The following is a 10,168-nucleotide window of genomic DNA, read 5'->3' as shown; positions in this document are numbered from 1 at the left end:
CTAGCTGTGGGTGTAGTAATTGTTGTAGACGTCCTCGCACTCGTCAAAGGGGCCCGAAGGGCTTCGAGGGGCGCCGTCTGGGTCGGCCACAGGGCGCTCACGCAGGCGCACAGCATCATACAGACCCTGCGGTGGCTCATCCAGCAGCACATCGCGCTCAGAGCGGGAGCGCCTCAGGAGGCCCACGTTGCGCAGCAGCAGCAGGACCGGCGCGTAGAGCAGGTTGGCCAGGCCCATGCCAAGGCTAAGTTGCACAAAACCAAGCGAGTGCACTATGTGCCCCGCCACTATGGGCCCGAGAGCATAGGCCACAGAATAGGAGATGTCGGCGATGGCATAGACGCTGCCGTAGACCGAGACGTGGCGCACGTCCACGAGAAAGGCGAGCGTGGGCAGCAGTGCCGTGTCAACTAGCGCAATGCCGAAGCAGAGGCCGCAGAGTGAGATCACCAGTGGTGCGAAGGAGCGGCAGGCAGGCACCACGCAAGAGCTGGCGCCGATCACTACCAGCCCTAGTGCTCCGTACAGCCACTGCAGGTGTGGATAGCGCGCCGCCAGGCGCACGGTGAGGTAGACACCTAGCACATGCGGCACGAAAGCTGGCAGCCAGGCCATGCCCGTCTGCCATTCAGACGCCGACATCGTGTGCTCCATCCAGGTGGCGATGGTGGGCTCGAGGAAGGCGAGGGGGATGTTGCAGGTGGTGAGCGCCCCGGCCACCACGGCGATGTAAGGGTCCAGCATGAGGCGGTGGATGGGTGTGCCCACCGGCAGGTTGGCCCGCGCCCGCGTCACGGCCGAGAAGGGCTTGGCCACCACCAGCAGCAACAGCGCGTCGAGCAGCGAAACAGCGGCGAGCACCAGAAAGGGCACAGGCTTGCCCGCGAACCAGTAGAGGAAGCCCCCGAAGGGTGGCGCCACCAGACTCCCGAAGCTGATGAAGGCCAGCGCCACGCCCAACGCACGACTGCGCTCCGGCTCTTCAGGATACTTGTCGGCGATCATGGCAATGCCGGACGTATCCGCAAAGGCTGAGCCCAGGCCCTGCAGGCTGCGTGCAGCGAAGAGCATAGCATAGTCCTCCGCGAACGCGAACAGCACGGTGGAGGCGAACAAGACGCCCAGGCCGATAAGCAGCGGCACGTCGTAGCTCATACGGTCAATGAAGGGCCCACTCAGGGGGTTCACCAGCAGCTGCAGGATGGCCTTGGAGGCAAACAGCACCCCGATCTTCACGTCCTCACTCTCCGTCGGGGACTCTGAGGTGTTGCCCATGTTGTCACTGCCACTGGCTGGAGTGGGCGCCTGCAGGGTGTACACTTTGGGGCTCGTGGTGGGCCTGCCGGCCTTATGCATGTGGGCAATGTAGTCGGGCACGATGGGCACGATGACCATGTACAGCATGTTGTCCAGGAAGAGAGCCACGCACACGATGACCAGCACCAGGCGCCGCTGCCGCCGAGGATCCTGCAGCACTGCGCCCATCGCCTCCGACAGCTTGCTGGCTGCCGCCCGGGCCTGGCCCGCGGGCGCCGCGGGTTCCATTGCCTCTACTCCGCCGCTCTTCCGAGGACGCCTCCGCTGGGGCCGCCTGGGCGCGGGCGCCCTGCAGTGCAGAGCCGAGGGCACGGAACTTCGCGGGCGCGGTCCGCGCGGCGCAGCGCCCCCTGTGTCTCAGGTGGCTGCAGGGCTCATGGCCCGTTGTCCCGGGAAAGGCAAAGACCCTGTCCGGCGAGACGCCTCCGGCCGTTCGCAGTCAAGCCCGGACCCGCCGCTGCTGGGCTCGGGGGCTGTCAGGGAAGGTGGGCGCGCCGAGTGGCTGGGGCCAGAGACTGAGCGCGCGGCGCCTTGGGCTCGTCAGGCGCGGTCCCCGAAGCGTTGAAAGGCCGCCCGCGCGGGCCGAAGGGCATGCTGCTGCCGCCCGCCCGCTGGCTCACTCGCCCCGCCGCCGCTCTCCCCTCCCTTCGCGTCGGCTCTTGCCTCCTCCTCCTCCGCCTCCTCTTTTTTTCCTTTCCACTCGGGGCTGTGACGCGGCGAGTCTCGGCCCCCGAGTGGTGCCCCGGCCACTTGCGTCGCTCATGCTAATGCGACGTCGGCGGGGCGGGGGCCGGGGGCGGGGCGCGGCCGGGCAGGGGTCCCCTTCCCAGAGGCGCCAGGACTGGAAACCCTAGAAAGGGGTCTTGGTGTGAAGAGAGTACTGGTCAAGCCCTGGAGGATGGATGCGCCGCGCGAGGAGCGGGCTGTCTGTTCCTCCGCCCCCTCTCAGTTCTAGGACCCGAGGGGTTTGCACCAGTTCTTTTCCCCCCTCCCCAGAGGGTCGCTCAGCGGCCGTCCCCCAACCCTCCAGCCGTGCTGGAGAGGAAGGCGCCGGGGACTCCAGATCTGCGCCTCAGCCTGGATCTCCGCGCACAGCCGGCAAAGAGCCCCCGAGGTGAGCCGCCGCTGCGTCCATCTGTTCTCGCAGCTGGAATGTGGGGCTGCTATTGGTGGGGGGCCCGGTATAGATCCCCCCAACCCTTTCTCCGGCCCCACCCCCTTGGCCCCTTCCACCTTCGGGAAGGGAGGGGGAGACGCAGAGACTGCTGGGCCGGGTTCCGACAGACCGGCCCTTCGGGAGAATGTCATAGCAGAGAATTCCTGACTATTAGCTTCTGGGGATCGAGGGGAGAAGTCACCCTCCTCCCACCCGGGGCCCCGAATATCATCCTTGCCCCTCCCATCCTCCCGTACAGCTTCGCCACCCTCTCCCAGCCCGTACTCCCCCTTTCAGCTTTAACTGTCCGGGTTTCCCAGCTCCGCCTCTTCTCCTTTCCCTCCTCCTGACCCCTCCCCATTCTAACTCCTCCCAGCCCCTCTTAGCACTGGAACAAGTCCTCCCTCAGTTTCAGTGAGGTCCCGCCCCGCGTCTCCAGAGCTGCCTCCACGTCCCAGGTGGGCTCTGGGAGTTACGTGGACGGGGTCCTCTCTTGGCAGCTGTAAGAAAGCCCGTGGGAGTGGGTGCGGCTCCCACTCCCATGGCAGGACCCAGCAGCTTTGCTCTCATCAGAGGATGGAGGGAGGCTCACCTGCCGAGAGGGCTGCAACGCCCAGACACCTCATTCTCTGCAGACTGGCTGAGACTCCCTGGCTGTGCGCTGAGCCTAATGTGTTCCCCCAAAGAGCGTGGACCCTAGATGGCACACGGAGTCCGTGTTCCAGTCTGCGGGCTGGCAAGGGAAAGGCTCTGAGGCAGCTGGGACTGGGGGACTTGTGTTGTTGAGATTACAGTGTGTCCTTTCCAGAGTCAGAGAGGAATTTTCCCGTTCTTCTGGTCTCAAAAGTAAACTAGCATTAGATCCATCTTCTTTCTCTACCGTGCTCCCCACCCTGAGGGAGGCACTGGTGATGCAGTGCAAAGAACTTGGGCTTTAGAGACAAATGGCTGAAGATGGCTCCCACCTCTGCCACTTACCAGTTAGGGCGTCAGGGAATGACTTCACCTCTCTGTCCCCCTGTTTCTTTATTTGTAAAACGGGGTAATCATTGCATCAACTGCCCATAACATAGTAAGAGTGATGCAAGTGCTTGCTATTGTCATTATTATCTGTAAAATGTGTTCTTTTGTCTTCCTTTCCCACAGTAGTGGGTCTTGTAAAGAGCAGGTAAAAGATACAGGGACACCTTGGCTTCCTGGCTAGTCCTTGTGATTAGGTGGGCGTTGTGATTCCAGGCTCTGTCCTAGCTGATGGGAGGCCCAAGGGCATTGGGAAGTTATCTTCTATCCCTGAGATGACTGTGGGGTGAGATGATAGAGACCAGGGTGTCAGGATGACAGCCAGCAGCTTTGGTACCTGTTACTCAATCTCTCCACCTACCCAGGCACCCCAGAGAGGATGAGAAACCCTTCCACTTCAGGAGTTCCCAGCACGTGCTCTGCAGTGGCCAAACTGCCCTGGCTGTGCGCTGAGCCTAATGTGTTCCCCCTTCCTGTCTGAGACAGGAAAAGAGCCCCTTATGGAGACAGATCTGGCTCTGATTGACCTTGGGCAAGTCACAGCCTCTCTCTGGACTCCAGCTTTTGTCTCTGTTAAGTAAGGGGTGAGAGGAAAGCCCCTCCCTCACTGCATTTCCTGGGGAAATGGGTACTGGAGAAGGGCTTTTCAGGGTGACAGAATTATTTTAAATTTTATTTGAAGGCCTTGAGTCAGCACACACTCTTCAGCTTATCACAGTGTCCCTCCGACTGATTTTGTTTGCACATTTAGGTCACCTACTTGCTTGTCCAGTCATTTGAGTTTGAAACCTGGGGATGAGAAAAACAACTTTTGTTTTTCTAAGTTGCTGCTTAGGCATTTTACAGTTTGATAGCCCTACTCATACCCAGAATCTGGACATTTAAACACTTAAAAAAGTTTTCCTTAATGTCTGTTTATATTTGAGATGGAGGGTGGGGAGGGCAGGTGCAGAGAGAGACAGAGACAGAATCCGAAACAAGCTCCAGGCTCTGAGCTGTCAGCACAGAGCCTGATGCAGGGCTCGAACTCATGAGCCAAGAGATCATGACCTGAGCTGAAGTTGGACACTCAACTGGCTGAGTCACCCAGGCACCCCCAGAATCTGACATTTAGATAAGGACTTGAGTTTAGGATTTCTGACTTAAGTTCTCACATGGCTTTTCCTGGGGCACCTTTAAAAATAACCACTTAAAAATAAGCACACAAAATGTTAGTGACCTCTGCCTCAACCACTTTATAAGTAAAAAGTGCTTGCTACCCTACTGTCTATCTCCTGCTCACTGGTGACCTGGGACAGAGTCTGCCCTTCCCCCATTGCTCTTCGCAGCCTCCCCTCTGCTTCTGGGATCTGTAAGTAATATCTGTGACTCTACTTCCTTTGTATGGGTGTATTGAAATTGCACCTTCAATTGAGGTGATCCCATGGGTTTCACTTTCCCAGAGTGAGAGCTCAGATGCTGGGGAGGTGGGGGGTGGTGGGTGGGGGGCTACCTGCTGCCCCTGTGTGGGTGGCTTACACTTCCTCATTCAGCAGATCATAATCTGCATATTCTCAGTTGAGTATACCAGCTCCAGCTTCCCAAAGCAGACCTCTGGCCTCTTCTGACTCTCCCATTGTGAGGCTTTTAAAGGGTCAGATGGTTGATGGGTGAGGGGCAGGGGAGGGGAAGAAGGGTGATGGACATTGAGGAGGGCACTTATTGGAATGAGCACTGAGTAGTTGTATGTAACCAATGAATCACAAGAATCTGCCCCCAAAACCAGGAGCACACTGTATACACTGTATGTTAGCCAACTTGACAATAAATTATATTAAAAATAATGAATGAATGAATGAATGAATAAATAAATAAATAAATAAATAAATAAATAAATAAATAAATACAAATAAAGGGTCAGTCTTCCAGCCTGCAGAGCAATTGTTATTTATGCATATATTGTTTGCCCTGTCTGCTTTAATGGGGGGGGGGATGGTTTAAAGCAGATGTTTTTCTGTCTAGTGGCTGAAGAATTTAGAACTTAGAGGAATCTTAGAGAAAGGAAACTTTTCCAGAGACTTCAAGGTGCAGACACCTCTCCCAGCCCACTGGCCCTCATAATTCATGACTCTTCTTGAGCATGGAGCCAAGTTATCTCTGAGATCATGCCCAACTCTCCAGTCCTCCGTTCACCAATGGGAGGAAACAGACTCATTTATTGAGGACTCTGTGCCAAGGGTATTATGTGTGCTGTGTTATTTAATTTCACTCAGTCCTGGGGCAGTGCAGGTAGCAGGTGTTCTTTTCCCTGTCTTACTGATGAGGAAGCTGGGCAGAGAGAAATCAGGTCACTTACCTAAGGTCCCAACAGTAGAGCCTGGATTTAAACCACCTGTCTTGTGATTTTCATGATGCCTTCCTATTTCTTGTGCTTCACTGTCCCTCTGCTGCTCCAACTGCAAAGCAGCCACACCTGGCAGTGTAGGGGAGAGGGACAGATCAAGATCCATGGGAGGAGGAAGGCTTGGCTGGTCCCTAAAGAAACTCCTGGGACACTAAACTCCTTCACCCTCAAACTTCCAGTTCAGAAGGCAATCCCCTACCCCTTTGATCAGCAGCCCCAGTAACTAGGGAGCAGGCATCTCTGGGAGTTGAGGACCCCCTGCCTCAGCGAAAGGCTAGGGCCCTAGCCTTGGCAGAACTTGGGAAGGATTCCCTTCCCTGGCTGGCAGGGAGCTGTCCAGGGTGCTGGTCCCTGCTCCGTCTCTGGCCAACCAGCCTTACACAAAGGCCCTGCTCCTCTGGGCTTCCTGTGTCTGTGGCTTGCTCTTCAATAGAACTCTTGGTAAATTCCTTTCCAGAGACTTCTCTATCTGACCATAACTTGCAGGCAAAAGAGAACTTCCCATCCAATCCTGTTGGAGAAAATGGCAACATTTTCTTCTCTCCTTTCTCAATTAGATATAGGAACTGTTGCTACAGAGTACCTATCTGCTACTCAATGTAAGTCAAATGAGGAAAGGAAAAAAAATATTTTTTAGACACATAGAAGTACTTATAACATTCTAGACACTGTTCTAAGCATTTTACAACATTAACTCATTTAATACTCTTATCAAATTTCATATTGCCTTTTTACAGGCAAGGACACCAAGGGACAGTAATTTACCCACAGTTGGAGAGTTCATAGGTGGTGGAGACAGGATTCAAATGCAGGCTATCTAGCTCCAGCATCCAGCTGTCAACTGCCATGCTGTCCTGATCCAGGGTGGCTGGAGATTATGAGTCAACTTACTTGAAAGTATCTAGTTCAATGCCCGATACTTAGTAGGAGTTTAATTATTATTATTTTGTGTAGATAGAGACAGTTTGGTGATTTCCTGACAACTTTTCTTCTCCTTTTATCCATTGGATACAGTTGTGGCCTCTGTCTGCTAGAACATAGTCCTTTCCTCAAGCTTGAACTGGTGTCCCAGTGTTGCTTGCTGTGGACTTGGGGAGTAGTGGTGTCCATGAGGAAGGTGTGGAAGGATAGCCTTCCTGCACCTGTGCCTGGGTGAGGTATGGCGTGTGTATTCCAGAATGGATCTCAAGGGACTTGTAATGTGGGTGCTGCTTTGGAGGAAGGCATCAGCCCATCCTGGAATCTTTTATAGAAGGTCATGGGCCAAGTTAATTCCAGGGCCACTCCATTTATTGTTTCACTGAGACATCTGGACTCAGAGACTCAAAATGACCATGTTTCTGTAGAGAAGCAGGTTGATAGTGGTGGTGGCGGTGTGTGGGCGGGGCACCTGCTTCTGATTTATTATTTCTTTGTCTCCCTGGAACCACTTAAGTGCAGGCTTAGTTCCAATGAAGCTCAGAAGCCTCTTTGGATTCCAGTACTGGGGGAGGGGTGCCGTTTACCCTGATCTTACTACTCACCCTGTGTGCTTCCTCAGGAAGGCCTCAGAGCCTCAGAATCACTTAATTAATTTAGGTTTCCTCAGTCACATATTCTCAGATTCAAAGGAACAGAGCAGTCCCTGTCAGCCTTTCCTGGAAGCCTGTGAGTCTGGTGGCTAGAAGCCAGGAGGACTACGTGCCTGCCTGCCTGCCCTTGGCTAGTGTGTCCTCAGGACTCAGACCTGTCTTGTGCACTGCACATCTGGGTTCTAATTGGGGAATAAGGGGGCTGAAATTCCTGTACTGTGAGCAGGACTTGGAACACCTCTCTACAGCTCTCAGAGAAAAAGCTGCCCTTACCTGCTTTCCTTGTGGCTCCTGACACTTATGAAGTGGAAGCAGGGCCTCAAAATCACTCCGTTTCTTCTTCCTCCTGTTTTCTCATCACAATCCAATGAGTCTCTCAGGCTCATTTCCCTCCTCCATTGAGGCCATCCCTGCCCAGACCCCTAATCTTCCCTTAAACCTAATCTTCCCCCAAACTGTGGAAGTCAGTCACCTCTTAGTTTGTCCCTTGCCTCCTGACCTGACCAATCCACCTGTGCATGGATGCCAAACTTCTTTTCTGTAAAGTTTCAGGCAGGTTCCCATGTGATTATGGACCTTGCAGGGCCCCCTGCTGCTTAGGACTGGACTCCAGCTTCTTCTTCCAGCATTGTGGCTTTCCACAATGAGTCCCCAACCTTTCATGTCTTTCTTGTCTTCCCTAATAGCCCCCTGAAACTCCTGCCTCTGCACCTTTGAAACTGCAGTTCTCTTAGCCCATGCCCAGCTTTGCCTTTCTCTTTCTTTCTTTCTCTTTCTTTCTTTCTTTCTTTCTTTCTTTCTTTCTTTCTTTCTTTATTTCTTTCTTGAAAGACAGTGAGAGAGAGGGAGAGGGGCAGAAAGAGAGAGAGAGAACCTTAAGCAGGCTCCATGCTCAGTGCACAGCCCCTTGTGGGGCTTGATTGCATGATGGTGAGATCATGACCTGAGCAGAAATCAAGAGTCTGACACTTAACTGACTGAGCCACCCAGGTGCCTCTAGCTTTCCTTGGTTGCAATAGATGCTTCCCTGATTCCTAATATATTGTGAACACCCTCTCCTTCCCCCCACCATGACTCCTACTGCATTTTTCTACTCCTCTTCAGGAATTTTATTCCACACAGTGCTGGACCTATTCCCTCTACCCTCTGCCAGCCTGAGAGCTTCTTGAAGGCATTATCTACCGAGTGTGTCTAAAAACAAGATTTGCTTGTCATGTATTCTGCAGAGCATCAGCCACAGCACTTTGCACAGAAGTGGATATGTCAGTGGTTTTTAAATCTATCTCTATGTTTATTAAAATGAAAATTAACCATGTAAGTATATGTGAATAGAAATTGCTCATAGAGATACTCATAGAAATTAGAACATTGTGAATATTTGTTTGTGGCCCCCAATCCTGGTCCTCTCTGCCCCCCTCTCAGAAGCTACTACCATTAACTGTTTTTATGTGTATTTTCCAAGATCTTTCTAAACCCTTTTCCAGATTTATCTATGAACACCTATAAAATGCAACATAAGCAGCCTTTATGTTTAAACATGTATATTTTGACATAAAGGTTGTTATAAATGTGTCATTCTGCAGTTCTCTCCTTTTCCACTCAAGAATATTTGTCCATAAAATTTAGTCCATAAAAACTAACTCAATTTTCTTAGCTGTTGCAGAGTATTTTTTGTTATGAACATACCCCAGTGTTTACAGCTATTTCCCTATGATAGACATTTCAGTTATTTCTTTTTTTTTTTAAGTTTATTTACTTTGTGATACAGAGAGAGGAAGGGGCAGAGAGAGAGAGAGAGAGAGAGAGAGAGAGAGAGAGAATCCCAAGCAGGCTCCACACTGTCAGCGCAGAGCCCAACATGGGCCTCGAACCCACAAACCATGAGATCATGACCTGAGCAGAAGTCAAGAGCCAGACACTTAACCAACTGAGCCACCCAGGCACCCCCATTTAGGTTATTTCTAATGTTTAGGCATGATGATGTTGCAATGGATTTCCTTGTGTTTGGGTAGAGGTGCTTCCTCAAGAGATACCCAAACACTTTGGTCGATCCCAGAAGTCTATGCACATTCTAAATTTTGAAAGAAATTTCCAAATTGCCCTCCAAAGCATCTGCAAAAATGTATCCCCCACAAGTAGTACAGAAGAGTACACAATTCCCAACACCCTAGCACATTTGTTCTTTTTTGTCTTTTTCCCTTTTGTCAATCTAATGGGAGAAAAATGGTGTTCAATATTGTTTTAGTTAGAGGATTATTTTAACTGGCTGAGTACCTTTTCTTATGTTTATTGGCCATTTGTATTTCCTTTTTCGTAAATCGCCTCTTACTTTCCCCATTTTTCTATTAGGTTGTTTGTTCTTTTCTTCCTGAGTTATAGGAATGTTTGTTATGTAGAATATCATTATTAAATAGAATAACTTGATTAAATGAAATATATTTCCCTTGGGCATATCTATTGTGGCTGAAAACTTTTGTTACTTCTTCCCTACTGGAATTGATGGTGGATACTTATTGGGAAGGATAGTTTGGGGTGGATATGAAGTTGCAACATCAGTTAAAACCATTCACAGCCTCCTCCTCATCGGTGGGAGAGAGTCCAAATTTTTTAGCTAGACCTAACAGAGCCCCTGTAATCCATCTACTTCCACGGTCACCATACAATACCCAGATCTGATTCCTGATTCCATCACTTTCCACCCATCTAACTTGGAGCTCATTT

At 51.6% G+C, this 10,168-nt stretch overlaps 1 protein-coding gene across 1 annotated transcript; it reads right to left on the bottom strand.

The window, feature by feature from the left end:
- On the bottom strand, positions 1 to 1,545 carry SLC18A3 (solute carrier family 18 member A3). Its single transcript, XM_042909298.1, has one exon. It carries the CDS (start codon positions 1,543 to 1,545, stop codon positions 1 to 3), a length of 1,545 nt encoding a protein of 514 aa, XP_042765232.1.
- Positions 1,546 to 10,168: the final 8,623 nt, after the last annotated feature.

The sequence above is a fragment of the Panthera leo genome, chromosome D2 (assembly GCF_018350215.1).
Source record: "Panthera leo isolate Ple1 chromosome D2, P.leo_Ple1_pat1.1, whole genome shotgun sequence".
Lineage (NCBI taxonomy): Eukaryota > Metazoa > Chordata > Mammalia > Carnivora > Felidae > Panthera > Panthera leo.
This window is presented reverse-complemented; position numbering and strand designations above follow the sequence as displayed.

Excerpts from the sequence above, each read along its gene's own strand:
- SLC18A3 (XM_042909298.1), bottom strand. The coding sequence starts at position 1,545 with ATGGAACCCGCGGCGCCCGCGGGCCAGGCCCGGGCGGCAGCCAGCAAG.